This window comes from Serinus canaria, chromosome W, assembly GCF_022539315.1.
Source record: "Serinus canaria isolate serCan28SL12 chromosome W, serCan2020, whole genome shotgun sequence".
Taxonomy (NCBI): domain Eukaryota; kingdom Metazoa; phylum Chordata; class Aves; order Passeriformes; family Fringillidae; genus Serinus; species Serinus canaria.
In genome coordinates, this window is record NC_066342.1 from 8,847,335 (window position 1) to 8,875,093 (window position 27,759).

Here is a 27,759-nt window from a genome sequence, read left to right on the forward strand (position 1 = left end):
AACCTAATTTTGAGAAATTACCTGGATAAATCCAAAGTATATCATACTGTCTCATGCTCAGCCATTCCATAGACATGCCAGCATGCAAATCTGCTTCAAGGAAGTAAATTACTCATCCAAGTCATGAATGGTCAAAATATAAGACTGAACAGGATGCTGAAGATGTAGACTAATGCAGTTCCCAGTAAAAGAGACAATCTTTTGGACCTTGGAGCCTTGCAAGTGGAAGCAGGTGCCCAGGATATCAATCTCGTACAGACATAACTGGAGGACTCCCACACATGTTGCCAGAGATGTGAATAATGTAACATGATACTTTGAATAAGCAGCCTCAAATATTCCTACCACTGCTCCAGCAAAACTCTATTTGTAAATAGAAAGAGTTGGAAAATTGTTTTTTCCAAATTGGGCACAAACAGTTTCTAGAACAGCTGCACTAGTGTTAGAGCTTTATTAATTCAGGTACCAGCATCTTCAGTTATACCTTCAGTAGGACTATTTCAGGTGCCAGCTTCTCTAAAGCAGACCTAAGAGGAGATGTATGATTTGGAGTAAACTTTAGGTGCATGTCGCAGACATATTTTATGAAAAATCCTTTTGCTAGGATTTTTTTCTCCTGAGAAGCTGAGAGGTCTCAGAAACAAAATGTAATCAATAATTATCTGCTGCTGTGGAATGCAACAGGTGCATCTTTGATTGGTCTCGTGGTTGTTTTTAATTAATGGCCAATCGCAGTCCAGCTGTCTCGGACTCTCTGGTCAGTCACAAGATTTTATTATCAGTACTTTCTATTCCTTGCTAGCCTTCTGATGAAATTCTTTCTTCTATTCTTTTAGTATAGTTTTAATATATCATTTTCTTTTAATATAATATAGATCATAAAATAATAAATCAGCCTTCTGAAACATGGAGTCAAGATTCTCATCTCTTCCTTCGTCCTGGGACCCCTGTGAACACCACCACATTTGGTGACCTCAAGTGAATCGCATTGATTACCCCCTCATGGAGTCATAGCCACAGGTGCAATGTTGCCAAGTGTCTTTGGCTCCTTCAACAAGTATTAGACACTAAAGGGAGACTTCGGTATCACACAGTTCACAGAATCACAAAATCACTAGGTTGGAAGAGACCTTCAAGACCATCGAGTCCAACCCAGCCCTAACACCTCAATTAGACAATGGGACCAAGTGTCACATCCAATTTTTTTTAAACACATCCAGGGATGGTGACTCCACCACCTCCCTGGGCAGACCATTCCAGTACTTTATCACTCTTTCCATAAAAAACTTTTTCCTAATATCCAACCTGTATTTTCCTTGGTGAAGTTGGAGTTGTTATTCCTTTTTTGTCCAAAAGAGGAAATCAGTGCGTTTGTTCAGGTATAAATGAGAATGGAGTCATCTGTTTCTGCCTGAAAAATAGTCATACTGTCTAATCTCTCTGCATAACACATACCCATTGAACCTGATTTCAAGCCATACAACTCATATACTATCTATAGGCAACCACACAATAGCCTAATGGAGGTGGATGCTCCTGTAATCTGCTTGTTTGCCTGAGCTCTGAGGGTTTTGACCTGAAGTCTGGGGAAAAAATTGCTTAACACTTCTGCATCTTAATGGCTTATACTAAGGAGTTCAGAAGTCTAGACCTGTGTGGAAATGCCATTATCACCCTGGAACATATTGCTGAGGCAGGAAAAAACCTCTCTGTCAAACCATTGGCACTTCAGGACTGACCTGTGCACCTACTGGCCCTGTGCTGGTAGGACTGTGCTTGGTTGTGCAACCAGGGAGAAAAACAGCTTCAGGAGTGTTCAGGTGGCCTCTCTGCCTAAGGTGAACTTCTTATTCAACTTTCAGCCTTGTCCCCAGCTTTCTGTCCCCAGAAAGCTCTCCACTTAAGAACATTACAGCTGCCTTGTCTGAAGCTGGATGCTTCCTGATTCAAGAGTACTGACAATGCATGTTTCTAGCCAGAGCCAGAGTGGTTGTTGCATTGTTCAAACTGAGCAGAACAATTAACTGGACAATACCGTGGACCGTCCTTGTAGTAAAATGCACTGCAAGAAAGAAATATCTTCTCTAACTCTTGAACTGTTTGAGATCCTAAATGCATGTCCTGGTTCCAGCCCAGATCAGTGGGAGGTGATGCCTAAGATTTTTAGCTTTTTATATTTTTTATATATTTTTCATATATTTTTAGCTTTGTAGATTGCTAAAGCATGGCTGTAGCTTCTAGTATTTTTTCTATCTTTCTTCCCTACATTGAGGAACAATAAGCTAACCTTCTAAACACATTCCTAAATATTGTTTCATGTTATTCCAAGAAGAGAGCCAACTACAAGGATGTTCTGGTTTCCAACCAGAATCTGGACCAGACATAACAAAAGTGAGGCAAAAGAAACCTCTGGACTGCTTCCAGTGGGGAAGGACCCCAGGAATTATTACCTAACCAACTAACCTTTTAACTGGACAGTATACAATAAGTATACTAATTGACTAACCTTATAAAAATTGTGGAATTACTATACCATGTGCAATTTTTGCCATATTGTGTACCTGAAAGGGTTTGCTTTTATATTCACTCTAACTTTCTTGGGAAGATTTATTCTATTTTCAAGGCATCAGAGGGGGCATGTCCAAGATATTGTGTTATTTGATAGAACCTTATGTCATTGCCTGGGGTGGGAGAGGGTCTGTCGGCCATTGTTTTTCATTGTCCTGGGCTTGGTGAGCATTTTTCATGCAAATCACCCTCTCTTCATATGTTTTTGTCATTAGTATTGTTGCTATTACTGTTTGTTTTCTTATCTCATTGCTGTTTCCAGTAAATTGTTTTTACCCATGATTTTCACCTTTTGTTCCTCCAATTTTCAACTCTATCCCAGGAGTGGGAAGGGGGAGGAGAAGTTGGGGGGAACAAGAGAATGGCATCTGGTTTGGGAGAGTCTCAATGGGGGCGCTGAACTGGGGAGTACCATTTCTAAACCACAACAGTGCAGCTGACTTCTGCAGGCTATTTCAATCTCTAGATGAGTAGCACTGTCCTTAGCAGGTATTGTCATGAAGGCTAGCACCTCCAGACTGAACTTCTAGGTTATCAAAGGGAGGCAATATTGAAAAAAAAAATTAGTTTGAGTACTGTTAGAAGAAAATGGTTTGATTTCCAGGCACTGCTTGTTCAGGGCAGTTTTATTTACTTGGATACCTTGAGAAATGTCCCGGGCAACAGGAATGTGAATGTATGAGATCATAGGAGCTTGAATGCAAACCACCTTAACAGCGCTGTACTAAATCCCTCCCTTATCATTCAGCTCAACCCTGTCTTCGGGTCTATTGTTAGTCCTGATTTCAGATCTAAGGAGCAACAAGACTAATATGTGGGGGGAAGCACTTTCTTTAAAGGTGTAATTGTAACTTTGACTTTCATATTGCAAGCTTACTGCTTTGATTTGAGTTGAGTGACTTAATGTCTGTCCCAGCTTTATGAACATAGCTACATGGACAGTGTCATGGTTTAACCCCAGCCAGCAACCAAGCCCCAAGCAGCGGCTCGCTTCCCACCCCCCCCCACCAGTGGGATCAGGGAGAGAACTGGAGGGGGGAAAAGTGAGAAAACTCATGGGTTGAGATAAAGACAGTTAAATAGGGAAAGCAAAAGCTGCACACTCAAGCAAAGCAAACCAAGGAATTTGTTCACTGCTTCCCATGGGCAGTCAGGTGTTCGGCCATCCCCAGGAAATCAGGGTTCTGTCACGTGTAATGGTGACTTGTGAAGACAAATGCCATCACTCCAAACATCCTCCCCGTTCTCCTTCTTCCCCCATCTTATATACTTAGCATAATGCCATTTTGTCTGAAATATCCCTTTGGTCTGTTGGGGTCACCTGTCCCAGCTGTGTCCCCTCCCAGCTTCTTGTGCACTGGCAAGGTGGTGTGGGAAGCAAAAAAGGCCTTGGATCTGTGCAAGCCCTGCTCAGCAATAACAAAAAACATCTCTGTATAATCAACACTGTGTTCAGCACAAATCCAAAATATACTAGCCTATAGTAGCCACTGTGAAGAAAATTAACTCTATCCCAGCCAAAACTAGCACAGCAGAGAAATATTTAATAACAACTTACTGTTCAAAGAAGTTTTGGTAAGTGGAAAAAATTTATACAAGAGTCTTCCTTGGAAACCACAGCTTTTAGTAATGACCCAGATAACTAAATTACTAAGTGCATACAAGGTATGATTAGTGTGAAACAAGAATGGGCTTCTGCTTGTCAAACCAGTCTCTGTGTAAGTTAACCTCACTTGTTGACTCATCTTTGCCCCATTGACTTGTGGCTCTATTTTATTTCTTGTTTAGAAGCTTCACATCCTTTTAATGAGACCTAATTCACTCTTCACATTCAGGTCTTTGATTTAAATTCCTTTTTTAACAGGGCAGATAATATAGGGGTTTGCTGCTGTTAGTGTTCATATGTCCACTGCAGCATCAAGGGAGTTTTCAGGACTCAAAAGATTTAATTTATCTGGTCACTCATCTTCTTACTTGGATCACAGATGTGGTCCTAATTCTCTAAAAGCACAATGAATGTCGATAAATATTATTATAGTGCTGCTAGGAAATGAACCCAGAACTGGGACTAAATCACGAAGTAGGTGCCCAGCTCTGGCACAAGAAATTACTTTGGACCCAAGTCATAATAGCTGAAGCTGAAATAACAATGTTGTGTTTAAATTCATTTTTACTTTGTCAAATAGTCAACAACACAGTGTGGCTAGCTATAATGCTACTTTGCAGGTTCTGAAACTGCATGATATCAAGGTGCTTTAAGCCTACCTCATTGATGTAAGAAACAGGCTGCTAGTACTTACTGAATGTTTTTTCTGGCACATTTAATACTGCATGCACTAATCCCAGCTTAATGTGGAAGAGGAGCATCCATTAGATGAATTGTATGCTTGATGCACTAGAAGCATTAAAGGGAAGTTTTTGGGATTAGATATTAACACTTAATTCAATAGTGGCCTGTAGTTCCTGCTCTCATTGGTTTTCTTGTGTGTTAAATGTGAGATGTAGTTAGCAACATGCTGTCAGTAGCCATCATAAGGCACTCAGCTCTGGGAAGTGATGATGTGCACAGTGAGGAGCCTGGTTATGCCTGTTAAAAAGTGTCAAGGTTTGAGCCTGGCACAATGCCAGTGCCCCCATGAAAATACTTCTTCCCTGGTATCTACTGTGAGATTTGATCAGAGACAGAGCAGAGCAGGTTCCAGCTTAAGAATGAAAGGAAAAAAAAACTTTATTAACCTAAGACTATAAGAGAAACACACAGAACACAGGATGAAAGCCTTCCAAATTTCCTCCTCCTCCCCCCACCAAATTTCCAATTCAGTTACCACCCCTCAGATCACCCACTCTCAATCCATCACCACCCTTCAGATAATCAATTCTCAATTCCTCAGGAAGACAGGAGTCCCTCCTGCACCACAGACTTCCCCAGGAAACAGTCGAAACCTCTCGTGTTTTTGTGTCACATGTGGCACCGCCCGGAGAACATTTGCCATCATGACATCTTCCTTCCATGTCCAGTGTTCTCACCACTGCACATGGACCAGAGCTGCTTCTAGGGTTTTTCCCTTTTAAGGATACATTGTCCAGTTCCAAAAAGGGCACAGTATCTCTCCTTTTGGGACACCCGTCTCCCCCAAATTTCACCCCCTGGGGCCGAGGGGTCTCCTGAACAGAGATCATCTTCCTCTTCTTCTTCTCTGAAGACAGAGGGCACCACCACCACCCTCCTCACCCATCGTCTCTGTTCCTCTTTTCAGGCGCTCCTTCACATCACTGCACTCTCCTGGCTCTGAGCCATTGCCTCTCCCTAGAATGCAGTCTCTGTGTCACAGGAACACAAGTGGTTCTGCCCATGGCTATACAAGAAAAGTCCAGCCAAAGGCCACTCCATCATCTCCCACCTAGGATTCTTCTCAACTTCTCTCAACATCTTCCACTTGCCTGTTTCCTGCTATCCCAATCTCTATCTCATCAACTCTAGGAGTAATCAGCATTTGCAAGGTTTCCATCATCCACAAGAAGGGTTAAAAGTCCCAGGCTCTGCCTGTCCATGAACTCCCACGGCTGGCTACCCTGCCGGGCAACCCCCCCTTCTCCTTCACGCTGGCCGCGCTATCACAGGCACAGGTTCTCTCCCTCCGGGGGGGGGGGGTGGCTGCCCGAAGCCTCGCAGTGCTCTTCCACCCTTCGATCTCGCAGGGGCCTCTTCCCTTTTGTCCCAGGCCTGGCCTACCTCCTCCTGCCGCATGGCCTCCCCTCCCCCCCGCCCAGCTTGGAGCCGGGCAGGGGAAGGTCTGTTCTCTTTCACAAACTGGAACCCAAGAGAGTTTCCCCCAGGAGCTCACAGCTTTTAACCCCCTGTGTTCTCAGAGGCATATCCATGCCCTCAGTGGACAAACCAGGTGCCAATATTAAATCTGAACATCTATTGGTTTTACCACACCATCCCCAAAAAACTCATTTCCTCTCAAACCAGGACACAAAGAAAGATGAGGAAGCCTGGTGCTGTCTGCAAGTGCTGTAACTCTTACCAGAGCAGAGTGGGTGATCTGTAGGACACCTTGGTGGTACCTGCTCAGTCAGTAGGAGCTTGTCTATGGACTGGCTGTAGCAGATCGTTACAAAAAAGCACAAAATACTTTAAAAACTCAAATGCTTCCTTCATACCTGAACTTAAATATAGTTTTCAAAGGATGTTCAGTTTTACTGATGCTGCATTTTCATAAGGCTTGCATTAAGCTTGTGATGTTTTAAAATGAAAATTATATTTACCTGGTGCTTCCAGAAATGCTGAGCAGCTGCAGTTTTACTGCTGGTGCTCCTGATTTCCTCAAATCAGGTCAGTTGTGATGCTGGTGGCTTTCCAAGAAATGTGTGCTCTCTCCCTAGCAGCCTCTCTGAAGTGGGTAGATAGGATGGATTCATCATTCGCATCCTTGCTTCCTAAAAACTGGGGATCTAGGTTTTGTTAGTGAAATAAACAGGGCAGGAGATTCTCCTCCTTTTAATGCCTTTATTAAAGTGATCAGCTCGAAGATGGGGGTTTTAGCACATCCGCGGAGTTCTGCCGCCGCTCCCAGCAGTGACTCAGAAGAGGAGGATTTGCAGCCCTGTCCCCAAGGGGGCAGGGCCGGGAGTCCTGTCCTCGCAAGGCAGTGGGGTATACCCAGGGTGTCTCCGTTTGGGTTATCAGTCCAGCGGGTCCTGGGTCTGACTGACATCGTTTGTAGTTAGGGCGAGGAGTGACCGAGGTTTTCAAGTGTCTCTGCCGGCTTCGGACCTCGGCCCTGCTGTCCAGACACCACTCTGACCTTTTAATTCTGTTTCGGGGCTCGTCTCTTTTGGGGTATTTTCCAGGATTTGGTAAAAGTCCTGTCCTAAGGTAGTCTGGGTTTGGGGGAAATTTGCATGTCTCCTGAGATGCAAATATCCCCCTCTCCTCTCACCGTCCGAGGGGGGGGTTGTCGTCCGGGGGGGGTTGTCGTCTTCTTGGCAGCAGGCTAGGGTGGTACTGAAATAAACAAGAATCTTCTACAATAGAGAGTCAAATGACGATACTTAAGGATACTTAACTGGCGGTTACAACATTTCCCTAACAAAGAACTCTAGGCCAACGGTCAACTCTCAGATCAACTCAAAAACTCCTCTGCTGCTCCTTCTCTTAGGAAAAAAAACGGTAACCTTTTTTTTTGTTCATAACAGACCCCCCTTTTTTTCTTTGATCGAGCTTAAACCTAAGCTCGCATCAACCTTAATTTCTTTCTGTATTGATTATAAATTTCTTGAGCCCTTTGGTAATCACAGTTACTTAACTTTGTTATTCTCCTGGGTTTCTTCAGGTTGGCCTGAACGGCAGGTACCACTCTTTTAAAGAAGCAGGGACATATGCACAGTAAAGAAAGCAATCCCCCAAGTATACACACAGTGGGGAAAGTCGCTTTTTCCCATAAATCCTTTTTGAAAATCCATAGGTTATCCCACCAACTGGAATCAAGTGTAGGAGTCTGTTCTTGGTTGTTTACATGTGCTAGTTTTTTTATCTCGTTTGAGATGTTTCTAATGATTGCATTCTTTATCTCTAATACTGCTTGGAGCCTGATGATTCTATTTAACATAGATATCGGGGTCTGAACTTGGCCCTTACAATTTTGACTTCTCTCAATTTTTATTGTACTTTGCTTCTTCTGTTTGGTTTCTCTTAAATCTTTGTATATATGAACTCCTAAACTTGATCCAGATTCTTTGTGTAATAAAGAGAAATCTGGTGTTATCATTCCAGTAGTGCAACTACTAGACCAATCTCCTAACAATTTAGTGTATGCTGTAATACCAAAGATCAAAACCAGGGGTTTAGGGCTTTCCCAACATTTACACACTTCTTTCATTTTCCTAAAGGGGTTTATCTCTTTTTCAGTACACTCATATGCTTCATAGTAAATACTCTTGTCCCTTTCTTTTTTCTTAACAGACAAAACTGCTAAATACCTTTTACAAACCATTTTTCTTACCACTTTTACCATCTCTTGTCTTTTTACCAGATCTATCAAGCTTGCTTCAGTAACATTACATTTGAAGCTCAAACCGGTTTCTCCTACAGGGCACTCTCTCAGGAGTTGCTGCATCAAAGTGGCAGTATTCTGGGCTATCCATCCTTTCTCTTCCTTTTCACAAAAGACCAATTGGGAGAGGTTAACACAAATAGGGTTGGAACTTGTATGGACTCTCGACAAGGAGCTTATTTCTCCCTCCTCGAGGGGTTGGTAGCATTCACAGCAGGGCTCTCCTGGGCTCCCCAGAGCACCAGCAATTAAAGCCATCATTACTACCCTTCCCAAGAGTCCGGTATGGGTCATCTTACACAGCCTGCCCCCACCCGGTCTTGCCTCTTGAGGATTTCAGGTTTTTTAGCCCTTTAAGAGTCCTTTCTTTTTTATCCGCCTCTCTGGTTACCTCTCTTGGTCTGTCCCTACTAATTTTTATTTCTCCTAGGGAGGGTACTCTGTAGAAGATTAACTTGGAATATTTGATTTTGAGTTGGGGGAGTTTACCCAGAATTTTTTCTAGAATTACTTTAACAGTTTTTCTTTTCTCTTAACGTTTTACAAACCTCATTTAAATACAAAACTGTTTTACAACATTCAAAACTGTCTTACAACACTTTTAGATATGTTATGATTCTGATACCAAACTCTTTCTATACAGTTCAGTCTTTTTGACTCTTTCTTCTGAGAGTCAATTTTAAGTCACTTGGTCCTTTTACCACAGTATACTCAGATGAATCAACTGGAGATGTAGTTGAATCTCGTGCAGTGCCCGGGGGTGAGACTGGCCCTTTTATCCTGGTAATGTGAGTCCAGCCTTTTTCTCTGGTCCGCACAGCTGAATTAGTGACGAGGAGTACCTGGAAGGGGCCTTCAAATTTAGGCATTAATGGTCCAGTATTCCATGACTTTATCAGAACCCAGTCTCCTGGGTTAATATTATGAACCTTTGCTTCAAGAGGGGAAGTTTGGGGGAGGTATCCTTTTTTTCTAAGTCCTTCTAGGGTCCTTCCAATGATTTCTAAATACTTTCTGGTAGCCTCTTCTCCTTCCAGATAGTCTCCTGTACTATAGGGTGTTAACAGGAATGGCAGTCCAAACATCATTTCATAGGGTGAAATCCTTATGTCAGACCGAGGTCTTGTTCTGATGCGCAAAAGCGCTAGGGGCAAACACTTCAGCCAATTCAATTTTGTCTCTTCTACCAATTTAATTAATACATTTTTGAGTGTTTTGTTCATCCGCTCCACCCTCCCAGAACTCTGGGGGTGCCACGGAGTATGCAATCTCCATTCTATTCCTAAGGCTCTGATTATATTTTGCAATGTTTGGGCTACAAAGTGTGAACCTCGGTCTGAATCTATGGTGTTTACTATTCCATATCTGGGGATAATGTTTTCCAAAATTACACTGGCCACAACTTGGGCCGTTTCCCTTCTAGTCGGGAAAGCTTCCACCCAATGGGTGAGATGATCTACTATGACTAGTAAATATTTATACCCCTGCACTGGGGGCATCTCAGTGAAATCTATCTGTATGTTTTGGAAAGGTCTTAGAGCTAATTCTCTCCCTCCAGGGACTACCCGTCTCATGACTTTCTGGTTCACTTTTTGACAAATGAAACACCCTTTTGTAATTGCTTTTGCTAGGCTATATACACCTATGCACAGGTTATTTCTTAAGAAATGATCACATAGCCCCTGAACTCCCCAGTGGGTTAGTTTATGTAGTTCTGTTAGTACTGCTCGAGCAAGTGCTTTATTCAAAAACACCCGTCCATCTGAAGTTAACCACTCCCCTTGTTGCCCCTGGTGTAACTTTAAATCTTTTATAACCTCTAACTCTTTTTCACTGAATATGGGTTCTTCTCTCCTTTTGCTCTCCTCAGGTGTGGTTTCTGCTTTAAGAATTTTCACTGGATCCCCAGGTTCTAAAGCTGCTTCCTTTGCTATCTGATCAGCCAATCGGTTTCCTCTAACTTCCAGACTGTCTCCTCTTTGGTGCCCTTTTATATGGACCACCGCTATTTCTATTGGTTTCTGTAGAGATTCTAATACAGACCTGACCAGGTTCTCATGAGCTAAGCTTTTTCCTTTTGAGTTTAGATATCCTCGCTCCTCCCATATTTTCCCAAATGTATGAACTATCCCAAATGCATATTGAGAGTCTGTATAAATGGTTCCCCGGTCCCCCTCCAGTAAGTCTAATCCTCTTTTCAGGGCATATATTTCACAGCTTTGGGCTGACCAGTTTGGGGGTAGTTTCCCTTTTTCATTAATTTGTAAGGTCTCTCCTTCTATGATGGCATAACCTGAAGCTCTTTTCCCATCTATTACCCTCGAAGAGCCATCTATGAACAAGATTCTTCCAGTTGCTAGAGGCTGATCTTCTAAATCCTCCCTTACTTTTGTTTGGAGGTTAATCAATTCAAGGCAATCATGCTCTAAATTCTCTACAGGCTCTCCCATTAGGAATTGTGCTGGATTGAGGGAATTGGATGTAATAAATTCTAAGTCATCTGTGTTCATTAGTATGATTTCATATTTTAATATTCTGGCATCGGTTAGCCACTGCTGAGCCCTCTGGCTCAGCACTGTTTTAAGATCGTGAGGAGTATGTACCCTAATTTTTCCTTGTAGGGTCAATTTTTTTGTTTCTTCAATCAGGATAGCAGTTGCTGCTACTGCTTGTATACAAACTGGCCAGCCTCTAGCCACTGGATCTAACAATTTGGAGATGTAAGCCACGGGTTTTCTGCAGCCCCCCCACTCTTGAGTTAGTACACCATAGGCTATACCCTCTTCAGCACTCACAAACAGGTCAAAGCTCTTCTTGAGGTCTGGTAGGCTTAAAACCGGGGCAGAAGACAATTTGTTTTTTAGGTTTTCCAGTTGTTGATCATCTTCTGCTGTCCAAGTCAAAGGATCTGGAGCTACTAATTTACTGTATAAGAATTTTACACTTTGCGTGTATTGATCTAACCATAACTTGCAATATCCAAACAGGCCCAGGAGTTTTCTCACATCTCTTTTTGTTTTTGGGGCTGGGAGAGATAGAATGCCTGAGATTCTGTCAGGACTTAACTTCTTATATCCCCCTCCTATTATGTGCCCAAGATATGTTACTTCAGATTGTACAAACTGTAGCTTTTCTTGGGAAACTTTTAGTCCCTTCTCCCCCAGAAAATTCAAAAGCTTAATGCTAGTCATTCTGACCTGTTCTTTTCCCTCCCCTGACACCATCAGGTCATCAACATACTGCAGGATTTGTACTCCTTCTTCAGGAACAAACTGTTCTAACAAACTCTCCAGGGCTTGTCCAAAGAGGTTGGGGGATTCCGTGAACCCTTGTGGTAATCGGGTCCATCTTAGCTGTTGTTTTCTTTTTGTATCTGGATCCTCCCATTCAAAGGCAAACCAATCTCTACATTCCACTGCCAAAGGGCATGACCAGAAAGCATCTTTCAAATCTATGACAGTGAACCAAGCATGTTCTCTTGGAATCTGGCTTAGAAGAATATACGGGTTGGGCACAACTGGATGTCTAGCAATGGTCCTTTTGTTGACCTCCCTCAGATCTTGTACCAGCCTATATTTCCCTTTTCTTGGGACAATCCCAACTCCCAAATGAACCTGCAGATCTTTTCCTAACAAACTTTTTTCTAACTTAGGCAGATAAACAAAATTAGCTTCATACTGTCTAGAGTTTCCTTTTATTTTTACATCTTCTATCACTGATGTTCTAAATAGTTTCCCTTCAACCCCTAACACTTCACAAAATTTTTTCCCTACTGACATACCTTCTGGTACTTTGTTCAGACAAGACTTTTCTGCTCCTGTATCAACCAAAAATTCAAATTCTTCATTTAGGGGTCCCACCTCAAAGTTTACCAAGGGCTCTTCTAGATGTTGCATGGGATCCCCTAAAGTATAGGGCCCTTGACACCCCTAATCGTCACCCCTAAGAATCCTCCCTAAGTTGTCTTGTTCCCTGGCTATTGCTTCATCCATACTGAGCTTCCTACATAACTTCCTTATGTGTCCAATTTCTCCGCAGTAATAGCAATTCCTCTCTCTCAGAGGGACTTGAGATCTTTCCATTCCTCTAGCCCCTGACTGTACTGGTCTATCCTTGCCTCCTCCTGGTGATGGACCCAGCCACTCTTTTGTTCCCTTGTATCTTGGGATAGTATTGCTTTCCCCTACACTTTCTCTAGCTACTGTCACCATGATCTTAGCCTTAGCCTTTGCTTTTTCCTCATCCATCCTTAAATACACCTTTAATGCCTCTCTCAGTAACTCATTAATGTCCTTCTCTTGCCAGTCTTCAATCTTTTCCAATTTTCTCCTTATATCTGGCCAAGATTTGGTGACAAATTTAACCTTCAGTAACACTTGGCCTTCCGTGGTATCTGGGTCTATTTTAGAATACAACTGGAAATTCCGCTTTAGGCGTTTAAGCCAAGTAGCAGGAGTTTCATCCTTCTCTTGAGCACCCTCAAATGCTAATTTGGTATTAGTTCCTTTGGGAACCGACTCTTTGATCCCCCGAATTATCAAAGATCTATATTCCATCATGGCCTTCCTCCCCTCCTCCTCATTAGGGTTCCAGTTGGGATCCGTTAGTGGCAATTTCTGTTCCCCTGATGGCACCTGGGGTCCCGGACGGTTATCTTTCTCCCAAATTCTTATGCCAGCCTCCCTAACCATCCGGACCTCTTCTGGGGAGAGTAATATGTTCAGAATGGAATTTATCTCCCCGCAAGTGTAGATATTTGGACCTAAAAATTGATCCACCTGGTTAGCTATGCCTACTGGGTCCTCAACTAAATGCCCCAACTCCTTCTTAAATCCTCTCACCTCAGAAGCAGTTAGAGGAGTGTTCACAAAGCCAACACCTCCTGCTACCCCTCCCATAGGAACTTCTCTGAGGGGAAAAAGTCTCTCTACCTTGGAGGTCTTAGATCGGGTATTGCAGTGTGGCCCATCCTCAAGACACTGAACTACCAATTTGAGAGCTATCAGGATTCCCCTGAACTCTCTGCAGGTCACCAGGTGTATTTGGTGATAGCGGCTTATCAGGCAAGGAGGCATTTGTGTCCCAGCTAGGAGGAGGTAAAGGGACAGCAATAGGAGGCGGACAAGAGCCTGCATGCATATTAAGTGGAGCTTGAGAAGGGGTAGAGAATGTAGCCTGTGGAGTAGGCACTTGTGGTGGTGCTGAAGGAACTGAGGGAGCTGAAGGGGGTGCCAAGGGAGTGGTTACTAAGGGAGATACTGGGTCTGCCGCAGAGGAAGCCAAAGGGGTAGAGGAAGGAATTACAGGATGTGGTAATGAGATAGCAGCTGGGGGAAAGGCCGGATCTGCCCTTTGAGGTGCCAGAGGAAGAGGATTATAAGGTGGAGGGGCATCAGAAGGCAAATAATCTAGGGGGTCCCATCTTTTACTAATTCCACCATCCCCTCCTTCATTGTCCTCCTTTTTCCTCTGCCCTTTACAAATCTGCACACCCTCATCCCCAATAGCATTCTTTAACCAACAAGCTACATACAATAATTGCTCGGGATTGGTATCCCCTTGAGCTGTCAGATATTGACTCAGCTGCTGACACATCCACTTGTCCTTTGTCCCACACCAGGGCCATCCTCCCTGCGCTTCTAATTCTGGCCAAACTTCTACACAATAATGGATCATCTTAACCTTATCCAATCCCTCGGTGGCCTCTATAGAATCCCATCTTTCTAACAGTTCTCCTAAAGGACAGTTGGGAGGTATATTCCTCAGCCTCTTGCCCTCTTTCTTGCTGTTATATCCTCCCATTTTCTAGGTTTCAACAGAAAAAAATTTTAAGAAAAAAAATTGCCTGAAGCTCAGGACTTTATATTTATACTACTGCCTGATTTCTCTATGTATCAGGACTTAAAACCCGGCCTCCTTCGCCAAGGCCTGACTTCCTTCGTCAGGACTTAAAACCTGGCCTCCTTCGCCGAGGCCTGGCTTCCTTCGTCAGGACTTAAACCCCAGCCTCCTTCGCTGAGATCTGTGCGTGCCACTCACCCAAAATTCCTCCGCACGCCCGGAGTGGGGGGGCCCTGACTCCCCCTTCGGAGGCTCTCACTCACTCGAATTCCAAACGCTTCCCTCTGTTCCCGGCCGACCCCTCGCAGGAGTCCGAAAACGCGGTAATGGGAGGTCCCACTCGCTCCTCTTCGTCTCATTCACACACCACTCACTCGCCCCCACTCCTGCCGCCGGTATTTTCTCACCAATCCGGCACTCCTCAGCGTCACTGGTCCAAGCTGATCTTCACGGGTCCTGGTAGCCAGCTGTCCCGGAGGTCCTAGGGTGGGCGGCCGTCCCAGTCCTGGTGTCCTCTTCAGACGTGGCGATCCCGGACGAGTCCCCAGCTGAAATAAACAGGGCAGGAGATTCTCCTCCTTTTAATGCCTTTATAAAGTGATCAGCTCGAAGATGGGGGTTTTAGCAGATCCGCGAAGCTCTGCCGCCGCTCCCAGCAGTGACTCAGAAGAGGAGGATTTGCAGCCCTGTCCCCAAGGGGGCAGGGCCGGGAGTCCTGTCCTCGCAAGCAGTGGGGTATACCCAGGGTGTCTCAGTTTGGGTTATCAGTCCAGCGGGTCCTGGGTCTGACTGACATCGTTTGTAGTTAGGGCGAGGAGTGACCGAGGTTTTCAAGTGTCTCTGCCGGCTTCGGACCTCGGCCCTGCTGTCCAGACACCACTCTGACCTTTTAATTCTGTTTCGGGGCTCGTCTCTTTTGGGGTATTTTCCAGGATTTGGTAAAAGTCCTGTCCTAAGGTAGTCTGGGTTTGGGGGAAATTTGCATGTCTCCTGAGATGCAAATATCCCCCTCTCCTCTCACCTTCCGAGGGGGGGGTTGTCGTTCAAGGCGGGGGGTTGTCGTCTTCTTGGCAGCAGGCTAGGGTGGTACTGAAATAAACAAGAATTTTCTACAATAGAGAGTCAAATGACGATACTTAAGGATACTTGGTTACAACATTTCCCTAACAAAGAACTCTAGGCCAACGGTTAACTCTCAGATCAACTCAAAAACTCCTCTGCTGCTCCTTCTCTTAGGAAAAAAACGGTAACCTTTTTTTTTTTTGTTCATAACAGTTAGCTTGAGAAGAGTAGAAGAAATCAGTGTTGGACTATAGAAGTGTCATATACAGCTATGCTGGAGTAACTACTGAATTTCTTGACAGCTGAAGCTAGGATGTAGTTCTGCCTGTGTTAGTGGTCCCTGCTGAGAGGGAGATGATATCAATATATGTGTCAAGTCACTGTAGTAGTTATTCATAGTGACTGAATCAGGATTTAATTCAGTGGTTGGTTGATTCAAAGGAATCTACTCCACACTAAGGTACTGTAAAGTAAAGCACACCTTTGTTGGCCCGGCTGGGGGGAATATGTAGCATGCAGGGGTTAACAGCACACCTCCATGTGCATGTCCACTGTGCTCATCTTACAGAGGTTATGTATACATGTACAAGTTTGGCATCAGCCCTTATTTCGTTCATTTATCTGAAAGTTACATTCTTAGGGTGTTGGGGTCTTATATAACTTGCAGTTTCCTTATGTTAGCGTTACAAACACAGTGTACTATTCTTATCTAATACATTAATCACACACCTGTTTTGCTAATACACACTGTGAAAAACGCCAATCACTTGTTTTTAAAATTTTAAAGGTTTAATAATAATAAAATAGTTATAAAAATAGTAATACAATTAGAGTAAAAATAATTTAGACAATTTGAATTAAGACAATATGAGAAAATAAAAACAAAGAGTTAAGGACGTCCGGGTACCTTTTTCTGGGCAGCACAAGCCTGAAAAAGAAGGATTAACCCTTAAAAACAATAGCCTGTTGCATATTCGTACACTTCATACATGATGCATAAATTCCATTCAGACAAAGGATTCGGTCTGGTTAGTGTCAACTTCTTCCTCCTAATCCTAACAGCGCCTTCGCCTTCAAGGAGGGAAGAAGTTCGCTTTTTCTGATAAGAGGGCAATAAATTCTTTTTCTCTGAAAGATTTAGGTGCCCTGTGGCTGCTATCTCGCTGCAAGTTCTTTCTTTTAAAAAAAGTATCCTACATAGCATAGTTTCTATTTTAACATTTTTTTATAACCTAAAACTATATTTAACACACTACTTAAGAGAATTAATACAGCATTACTTTTTAACACAACACATATAGTATTAATTTTAATATTTGCGAAAAGCCAATCATAAAATATGCATTTTTCACACACACCTAATTTTACTATTACACACTTTATCACTATATTAGTTATACTTCATCTATAATTGTGTATTGATTATGTTCCTATTCTCTATTACATATAAAAATTACATTTTCCTACCCTTTGTGACAACTCTCCCATTTGTCATTAAAACAGCAGTTAGCATGCTTCTTCCTTCTTATCACTTAGCACACAGGGGATAAGCCCTTGTTCTGCAGAAAAGTGGTTAGTCAGACACATTGGCTCGCATTCCTTTTTCTTATCATCTTAGTCCACTTGGGTTTGTTTTTTTCAAAAGCAGTTAGGTTTAGGCATAGCATCTAGCATGCTCTTATCATCATAGCCCCTTCCAGGGCTAGGTTTCTTGTCTTGCAAAAGCAGCTTGTTCTGCAGAAGCTAAACACTTAAATTTTATTAATCTATACTTTATATTAAGGTGCTTATGTTAAAGGAGTCCTGTGTTTCAGGTAAAAACATTTAGATTTGTATTTTCAGTCAAATATCATGGTATCTAGTAAGACTTTTATTTTTTTGACATATATATTTCACTATGGCTTTGCCCTATCCAAATAGAAGAAAAATAGCAAACTGATATAAGGGTCTCCTCGAGCCAGGTCTTATAAGCTCTTGGAGATTTATATAACACCCAAGATAGCTCAGCCACCTCAGATGGCATAAAATCAGCAGGATGGCTTCTGTGGCTGTGTTGGAAACAGAAAAGTTTTAATAAAAGGCAAAATAACAAAGCTCTTTACAGAGAAAAACTGAGCCAGGGCAAGAGGTTCTTGCTCCTGGTAAAACACCTCACAAAAGCGATTAATTCCTTTGTTTTCTTCTTTTTCTACTGAATTGCTTAGGCGGGACTTTTGGGCTTCTGTCCAACTGGCTATCCTTAAATTTGAGGCGGCGTCCCCAAGGTCCTATGAGGTGTCTTTTTACCTAATTGAGGAGAGAAACTTCTGGGCTTTTTTCTTTTTTTAGGAGACAAAGGGTAATTTTGTTGCTCTGTCAACAGGGGGCACATTCCTACAGGAAACCAGAAGTACAAGTACTAATAAGGATGCTAGGAAGTAAGGCAGTAAAAAGAGGAAACAAAGTGACTGTGCTGGTAGCAATATTCTTAAAATATGTGTTAGTGTAACTTAAAAGTTGAAGTTCTTGTGCAGTAGCTGTAAATGCCTATAAAGGGCTGAATTTTCTTCCAGAATGATCCATTTGTTACCAAATATCTGAAATATCGGAATCAGACTCTCCAACACTAAAATTGTGTTAAAGACGGCATAATTTATTCAGGCCTGAGGTGCACGCAGGGGATTCTAACCTAATGTGTGTCACTATTGAGTAAGAAAGAGGCACAGACTCCAAGAAGGCTGATTTGCACAACAGCAGCTTTAATACAAAAAACTCTTCTCTTTTTATAGATAGTTACAATACATTCCACTTGATTGGCTAATTAACAAAAACACTTTCCTCACAAACAGTCCTTGAGAAGAACAGAAAAACAGAGTAGGAAAACACCACCTGCAGGTTACTTATAATAACAAGTTATCATTGTTTCTCTACAACTCCCTAAAAGTCTCACAAGTCCACTGTGAGAAAACTTATCTCGTTTTCTCACTCTCTGACCAGGCTGTCACATCCACAAATGTGGACACATGATTCTACAAGAGGGTTACTTATATACAGTCAATACATGCATAGTACAATTTACCTATTATCATAAATCCCACCCCATGTTCCCAGAGATTCAGTCCTTTGTTTTGTCTATCACTGCATTCTTGGGCCAGACAGTGTTCTTCTTATTTCCCAACTGTTCTTGCTGGAAGCAGCTTTCACAGGCCTTGTTTCTCTGCTAAAAGTTTCACAGGCACAGTAAAAACTGAATGAACCCTTTTTGTATCAATTCCCCCCTTCGAAACTTTAAAAATTCCTCAAGGGCATTTGATAAGTTTAAATTCAATTTCTATCTAATTGCATACATCCTCATGAGATCATGATTGATTATTTTATGAACACAGCTAACAAGACTAGTAGTTACTACAATAATTACTACAATAGCAATTATAATTATTATGGTTTCTAGTATTCCAGCCAGCCATCATCTCAGCAACTATCCCCCTATTTCCTGAAGAATTTTATTAAGCCAATTAGTTTCAAAGGCCTTTGGGATAACCTTTCTATCTTCAGCAGCTTGTCACATTTTGTCCTTAAGAAAGCCATCTCCCCTTTGCCTACATCTCTCCTTCTCATCTAAATGGTTGGTGATGTTTGCTTTTGCTATTGCATTATATTGCATTCCTCAAGGAATAGGTTCCCCAGCTAAACCAGGGATAGGGAGGCAGGCTGTAATGCTGGACAGATTGTGCATCTTACCTTGAATTAAAGTAAATATTAAATTTTCTTAAACCCTCCCCACCTAAAGACAAAAGATTCCCATAAACATTACCCTATACATTTCACTACTTTTCTACAAATATCTTTGAAGTTTTTACCTGCAGATGTCCAGTGTTTTCCACTGTCCACGCTGAATCGAGAGCCTTCTTAAATCTGGTGTGATGAATCCAGGAATTAAGTCCTTTCACTTTCACTGCCATTCTTGTAGTCACTAAAACTAGATAAGGTCCTTTCCACTGTTTCTAGTGTATACTTGATCTCTGGGATGAAATGAATGAACTGGGGCCTAGGGTAAGAAATTCTGAGAGAAAGATAAACCTTCTAATTCATTTCCCCAACAAAATTGCTTACCAAGTTGCTACAGCATTTTAAATACTAAATGAGGTCCTCTATCAGATGACCTCCTTATAGGCACTCCAAACCCTGATGACTTCCCTAGCCTTGTTGGTGTGGCAGGGAAAAGCTTCTGGACACCTGGAAAAGGTATCTACCAACACTAGGAGATACTTGTATCCTTGTTGATGTGGTAGCTCAAAAAACTCAATTTACCAGTAAATTTATTTTTGGCTTTTAGATAATTAGCTAATTTAAAATCTGCCTGACTATACCCTGGATTAACTTCTGGAGGTAAAATAGCTTTCTCAGGTATTAATGCCAGAATACCTTGTTGTGCAACCTCTCATGCAGTATTATCTGCAAGTCTATTTCCTATGCAAATTTGGGAATTCCCACATTGGTGTGTTAATCAGAAATCTCTGTGTTGTTGAAAGACCTCTTTCTTTCCATATAGCTCCATGGGCATGAACAATGCTAAAAACATATTTTGAGTCAGTCCACATATATTTACCCTTTTTCCAGCTGTGTCCTGGTTTAGGGCAAATTTGGGAGAAAACCTCCAGAGGGGGTGCCTCCAGAAAGCAAACCCACACGGCCCCTCCCCCCAACCAGTTCGGGAAGAATTCCTCAGAGAGAAGTGGAAAGAACCTGTTTATTTAACAGGCACAGCACCCCTCAGCACACAAAATGAACAATACCAGATGACAAAACTCTTTCACCGCTCTGAAAAAAGATGACAAATTCAGAAAGTCTCTCCTGGGAGTGGTCGCTCTGTTATCAGTCCCTCTGGTGCTGGGAATGGCTGCTGCAGGCCAAAAGGTTCAAACTCTTGATATTTCCCAGGTCCCAGTCTGGAGCAGGCTAGAGTGGTTCCAAGAAAGGGAAAGAAAAACAGTCCAGGGAAAATTCGGACTGCCTTGCTAAACTAACTAATAAGCAGGAGCAAAAGCAAGAGCAAAGCAGGAGCAAGAGCAAAGCAAAAAGCAAGAGCAAAAAGCAAAAGTTGCACTATGTACTGCCCCGTCTGTGTCTCGCTGACTGTTGGGGGAGTGAGCAGACTGATAACTGATAACAAAACAAAACAAAACAAAACTTTGCACTTCAGAGCCAGTCTTAAAAGCACAGAACATAATATCCAGCATAAACCGAATAGACAACTTGGGATACAAGCATCATAACGTCACCCTAGGACAAGCTGTTAATTCCAGGGCCTTTCATGATGCTGTAAGCTCTGCCCTTTGTGTTGAGGTGTCCATGGACAGTGGTGCAGCTTTTATTACCTTGGTTATCATGACTACTGCATAGCCAGCTCCTCGTTTTCCATCTTCCACCAAGCTACTTCTGTCTGTAAAAAACTCTTATCTCTGGGTCATCAGTGGGTGTGTCTTGTAGGTCTGATTGACCTGCATCTGTAAGCAATCATGGGTTAGTTGCTCTTCTTGCATCAGGGTGTTTAGGAACACATCAACTCCACATCTTCTTGCTCTATTAAAACAGTCAGATATTTCAGCATACAGCTTGGGGAAAGGCAATGATCCCCCCCTCCTTTTGGCCTAATAAAGTGGTTATGGTGTGTGAGGTGTGCATTACTATCTTTTGTCCGAAAGTCAATTTTCTGGCCTTTTGGATGAGGAGAACAGTCACTGCTACAGACAGCAGGCCTCCCTGGCTAAATCGTCGAGTTGTTTTGAAAAGTACCCTGCAAGCCTCTTGAAGTCCTCTACCTTCTGAGCTAGAACAGCTAGAACTCCAAGGGCCTAGTGCTGTCATTCATGTACAAAAAGCTCAAAAGGCTTTGTTAGACATCAGGGCTATCTTTAAGTTGCAGATTGCATTTTAACTCTCAGGCCTTTCAGGGCATCCTTAATTCGAGACCATACCTCCCAAGAATGCTGTTAAATCTTGACCAGTCTGAGGTTGGGGTATCTGGCAGATGGCCTCTTTTCTGTCTGTTCCCAATTTCTGCTGTCCAGGAATTATTTCAAACCCTAGGTAGGTAACTTGCTGTTTCATGATTTGAGCTTTTTCCTGGGGTACTTTGTAGCTTCCTTGGCCTGGGAAATTTAGAAGACTGATAGTCAATTCCATGCACTTTTCATTAGTTTCAGTTGCTAGTAAGATGCCCTCAACCTACTGCAGGACCAATCCTTTAGGATTCTCCCTCTTCCAAATCTCTAATTCTTTTGCCAATTAATTCCCCAAAAATTGGTGGGCTAATTTTAAATCCTTGTGGTAATACAGTCCAAGTAAGCTGAGTCTTCTGACCAGTTCTGGGATTTTCCTATTCAAAGTGTGAAAAACACGCTCACTCTCCTGTGAAAATTTAAAAAGTTTAATAAAGGACAATAGGAGACAAGGACCATAGAGCAAAGGTTATTATGGCCAGGTGCATCTTGGCACTTAGCCAAGACCACACTTATCTTAGTTGATACCCTTTAAATACCTTTTCCTTTACATCAGCCTGTTGCATATTCATAGAGCCTTATGCATAGTAAACTTTTCCCCAAACTAGTTTACATGTTCCAAGAATTGTTTAGCATATCTCCTCCTTGGATCTGCCTTTTTAGAGCATGCTTATTCCTTGGTTGTGGTTTTAGTCCATTCTTATCACCTCCAATTTTTGGGCCTTGGTCTACACTGTCTTCAGAAGGTGAGTGCTGATAGTTGGCATATCTGTAGCAGGTGTCTTCATATGTTCATTAGATGTTATCCTATCCGAGCAGGCATTTTAACACAAGCATACTTATATCAGCTATTTCACTACTGTGTCCAAGCTTAATTAACAACAGAAATAAAAACTATATCTTTATAACAAAGTTATTTTAACACTACACATATAAAATCAATTTTATTATTTCCAAAAAGCCAATATTATAATATGTATCTATAACAATAGGCAAAAATGCCCTAACTTTACTTATTGAGAGGTATGCAAAAGAAGGCATCCTTCAGATTTATTACTGTAAACCACTGATGACATTCTGTTAACTGGCAAAATGGATGTGTTATATTCTGATTCATATTCTATCACTAAACCTAATTCCCTGAAATTCTCTATTAGACTCTGGATTCCCCTTCAACTTCTAATTTTAAAGGTTATTGTTTCTGCCTCACTGGTTTTGATCCAGGTTTTAGGGTAACCTAACACGCAAGGGATTCTAACCTAACATGGACATGTGATTCTTCAAGAGGGTTACTTATATACAGTCACTACATGCATAGTACAATTTACCTATTATCATAAATCCCACCCCATGTTCCCAGAGATTCAGTCCTTTGTTTTGTCTATGACTACATTCTTGGGCCAGAGGTCTTCCTCTTATCTCCCAACTGTCCTTGCTGGAGAAGGCCTTTTTCCTCTGGTAAGTTTCACAGGCACAGTAAAGATCGAATTAACCCTTTGGTATCATGTTGAGTATAGCATCAGGGGAGTTTAATTTTTTTTCTAGGGACTATAAGCATGATAGTTATAAACTGGGGAAGGGGGGAACGGGTTGATGACTGTCATCTCTACACACTGAGTGTTCAGTGGTGTCAAAGAGCTATGGTGAGCAGGCAGCTAAAATCAGGACACCAAAATAAGATTTCTTCAGTTTAAGCTCAGCTAGAGGAGTTAAACATAAAGTGAATGCAGTAATGGTAGGGTAATTTGTAGGCAGGGGGACTGACTTTACTCCTCCTAAATTAGTTTGCCTCACTGTAACTGACCTAAAAACAAGCTGCCCTAAAACTCTGACACTCTATAGTATCTAGTAGCCTGGCTGAATTAAGCTCAGATAGCTGATTTGCCTTACATCAGTGAAATTGTGGGATGTAAATGGTTCTGTGAGCTACTGCTTTATTTAAAAAAAAAAAAATAATAATTTATTGCCTAATTTGGTCTTTTTGTCTCAACAGAGAATTGGGCTTTTCAGTGAAAAAACTGATCTGTAATCATGGCTGCTGCTGCATCTTTCTGTTTTTTTTTTTTGTTTGCCTAGAAGCTATACCTGTGTAGAAGACACAGGTTCTGCCAAGAAAACTTAGTTAGCTCAACCCTGAGTTTTGTTGTCTCTTGCATTTTAAATCTCAGTCCTTGGGTTGTTTTTATTATGTGTTGGATCACATGAAACTTCATGTAAGCACAGGAATGGGCTTTCCTGGGAAAACCCCAGTGGTCCTGAGGAATCTGCAGCTTATACAATGCAAACACTTGAGCTGAAGTGAATGTGTTCTGCCCTGGGTAAATCTTTGCTCTGCTCCCATTGTAGGGTGGCATGTAGAGCTAGGCATGTCCTTGCTGCCATAGCCATAGACACTCTCTTCTGTGGTGGTGTGGTGACAAGAGGCATTCGTTTGCTGCTCTTGGAGCCATGCCATTTGTGTAACTGACCTTGAACTGTGGGCTAGGATTGTTTACACAGATCATAAATATTTTGCTTGTGAGGGTGCTGTGGCAAATGACTGAGATGAGTCAGTGGTGCTGTAACATACCCACATAGAGTCAGTATCATGAGCAGGCATGTACAGACTGTAAAGCCACATGAGCTTCTGAATTTGTTTCATAAAGGTGAACAGAAAAACCTTTTCCTGCATATCTGGCACTCTGGCCTCATAAAATTTGGGTTGCAAGGCAAAAGCATATGCCAGTCTAAGTAAAACAGTAGCCAAGTTATCAATGGCTCTAATCCAATTTGTTTGCCTGGTTCTGTTTCTCGGAATAAAAGTTCCCATAGCTTGTCCTGTTAAACAAGGTCAGCACCCTGCATCCAAGTTGCATGGTTAAGTGCTTAAATGGAAGAGGGTGACCCAGGATTCTGCTCTCATTGTATGTGACATGCTTTTGGGGTCTCTTTTTGTATTCTCAGTTGATTGTGAGCCTAGCTGTTGTGCAGGTGCCAGGAGATGCTTCTCTGGAGATGGCACATTAGACTGGTGGGACTTTCTTGGTGGGTTGAGCAGTGCAAAGGGAAGGATCTGTGCTCCACAGTGCAGAAAGTGGTCTGTGAGTCCTCCTTTGAGGGGAGTATTTTTGTCATTAATCACTCCAGGTTCAGCTTGCTTTCCTACTGGCTGGCTCTTCTAACTGCTGTGAATGGCAGAACAGCACAAGAAAGTTAATATTCAGTGCTGGGACCTCTGCAGCTTTCCCACAACTGACTTGGCTCTGAGAGTCTATCCCCACATCTGCCTACTAACCTGAGAGGCAGAGGAAGGTAATTTTGCTGTCATTGCCCATTAATATTTGTTTCATCAAGTTATGCTGATTTATTAAACAAACAGATGGTATTCAGACTTGGAGAACGCTCTTGGTGGGAAGAAATGTAGTATTAGGAACACAAGTAGATGGACCAGTGTCCCGGTTTGAGACAAATTTAGGATGAAACATCCCGAAAGGGTGTGTCCTCTGAAGAAGGCAGATTTCGGCAACCCCTCCTCCATACAAGGTTAAGAAAAAATTCCCCTGGAGAAAGTGGAAAAAAGAACTGTTTATTTAACAAGCAGGCAAGCAGGGTGTTCACAGTCATTAATAGAATGAATAATGTGAAATAATAAAACTTCTTGCTGTTCTGAAGCGATAGTAAATTCAGAGTCCTTCTGTGATTCAGAGTCCTTCTGTGGGTGTGTCTTGGCTCTCTCTCTCTCTCTGTGTCTTTCCCCGCCCCCCGCCCCGGGTGCTGGGCTACAGAGTTCCGGCCAGTGCGGTGTGGGAGGGGACCCCAAGCGATGGTGTTCCAGACCGGAGAAAAGCTGAACAGTTCCAGAAGAAGAAGCCACAGTCCCAGGAAAACGTTTTTGCTTTAGATACTAGAAAAACTAGATAAAAGCAAAGAGGAACTCTCCATCTCTTTTTCCTGCTGCAGGGCTTAGAACTGGAAGAAAAACCCAGACCCTTATCTCCGTTTTTAAACACAAGCAGGAAAAGGAATTTCCACCACTTCCCCTCCTTCTCTCTTCGAGCTCGCTTAAAGGCACAGGACTTATATCTGCCATAAAGCAGAGAGTAGGGGATACAATACAGCATCATAAAGTCACCCTAGGATCACCAGTTTACTCGCACAAGAAAAGCAAAAAAACCCACACCCTTTAGATCTTAACTGAACAGGTATTCAATAATTTTTAAATCTTTTTCCCACACAGAAAGAGTGATTAAAAACCTTTGTACTGGCAAATGTAGAACAGGTCTTAATTGGGATACACAAGATAGATGATGGACCTTGGACTTGGCTAGCATGAGATTTGATAACAGGATGCCTTGGCAAGAACAAACAGCTTTCAAGATTGAAAGAAGATTAAATCAGACTGGTTTCGGGGGGGGGGGGGGGGGGGGAAGAAAATTACATCAACTTCTGCAAGCAAGAGATGTTTAAAATGTATACGTTTGTTTATGCGATGATTAACCCAATCATTGTATTAAAGCATTACTAGTCTTCCTAGAATAAGTATATAAGCAGTTGTATTTCACAATAAATTCAGATTCTTTGACCATCTCACAGAGTCCCCATCTTTCTCCAATCACTGATAGTCTTTTCAACTTAGCAAGTTTTTTTATCCTGCAAGTGTTTTGAACCTAGCAAGAGCGTAATTATATCTTGAGCTTTAGCTTTTCAAATCTAGTTTATTCTGTTGAACAACAATTGTTGGATAGTACTTCTTGAATTAGGATTTGGTAAATTCCTTATGGATTGTTTTCTGAGTGTTACCAGCCCAAGTAAGGCCTGGTGTTTAGATTTTTCTTGTTCAGTTAGTATTTTCCTCATAAGAAATTGTGTAGAGTTATACTGTGGGTCCACATGGGCACTGATATATAAAACAAGCTATTTAATGGACATATTGGAGTTTTTTCCATATTTTTCACTGCAATGATTGCTTGTTGATATCTTTGTTCTGTTTCATAATTAAAATATTTTGCTTTATTTTCCAGGCTCACATTAAGTTTCCTATTGACTATCCATATTCACCACCTACCTTCAGATTCCTGACCAAAATGTGGCACCCCAACATTTATGAGGTAAAGTGGTTTTTAAGCTAATAATTTTTTTTTTCCGGTATGTGAAAAGGTTTCCTATGTCTTTAATTTCTGGAAGTATTGAAGGTACTAAACATCTCTAGCCAAAACTAAAGTGGTTAGCTGTTTGTGTTTAAATGTCAGATTCATGGTTGCAGAGTTAAATCTAAATGTTGTAGTAAATGCTGTTTCTGTAGGCAGGGATGGAGCCTTTCTCATACCTGCAAGTGCAGCAAGCAGCCCCAGCTGAAGAATAATGTCATGGGTGTTGGCAGTTTTAGGATATTTTTGGATCCCCTAAACTGGTGTGTGGAGCCTTGCTGTACTGGGGTACTTAGAAAACTAGTTGTTTGTACACCTTTCAAGTACATTTTTAAATTGAGTATATCCTACAAAATTTGGTGATGAGACAAGAAATGTTAGGGAAAAGTCTCCTGCAGCAGTTAACCTATGATAAAGGGGTTTGGACTTGGGGTGCTCCAACTGCAGAAAGAACCAGAGCTGGAGTCCAGCTTCAGGAGTCATGCAGAGCCTTGTCACCCTAAGACCAGATTGAACAGATACCCTTTGACTTAATGTCTGCGAATCAATTTGAAGAGGCCCTTAGTTCAGTGCATATATGAGTAGTGTTCAGAGTGTAACACTGGGCTATCAAGTCATGATTGGGTCATGGTACAAATACATAGCAAGTTCAGAAGGAGAATGATTTTATATAAAAGTTTTTTAGAAAGAAGCACTCCCTAGCTTGAAAACATTTTCTTCATGATGCTGAACATGGGCTGCTTGAAGAGATTTAAAGTTGTGAAGGACTGTCTTAGGTTGGAAATGGGGGTGTGTATTCTATTCCCATCTACTAGAGGTGGGGCAGTTATCTTCTGTTAATTGGGCAGTTTACTTTATGTCTTCCACAACCAATCCTCCCTCCCAGGAGAGATCTTCTGTTAATGGGCCGTTAAATCTCACTGCATGACTGATAAAAATTACATCATCCCATTGTGAGATGCTCTGCCCAGGGGGAGGAGCCAAGCATTCCTACCTGGATATAATCTGAGACTTGGAACAACAGAGACAGCCTTTTCCCACTGGATTCCCAGAGGAGCAGCTGTCTTTCCGCTGGATTCCCAGAGGATGACCAGGCCCATCTACACCACCACTGGATCTTCA

General features: G+C 42.2%; 1 protein-coding gene across 1 annotated transcript in view; it reads left to right on the plus strand.

Moving 5' to 3' along the window:
- LOC103822078 (ubiquitin-conjugating enzyme E2 R2) overlaps positions 1-27,759 on the plus strand; it is a 123,408-nt gene that overhangs the window by 60,437 nt on the left and 35,212 nt on the right. Inside the window, exon 2 of the mRNA XM_050986445.1 lies at positions 26,512-26,598. Within this exon, the coding sequence (XP_050842402.1) occupies positions 26,512-26,598 (87 nt within the window). The remainder of the gene's footprint in view (positions 1-26,511; positions 26,599-27,759) is intronic.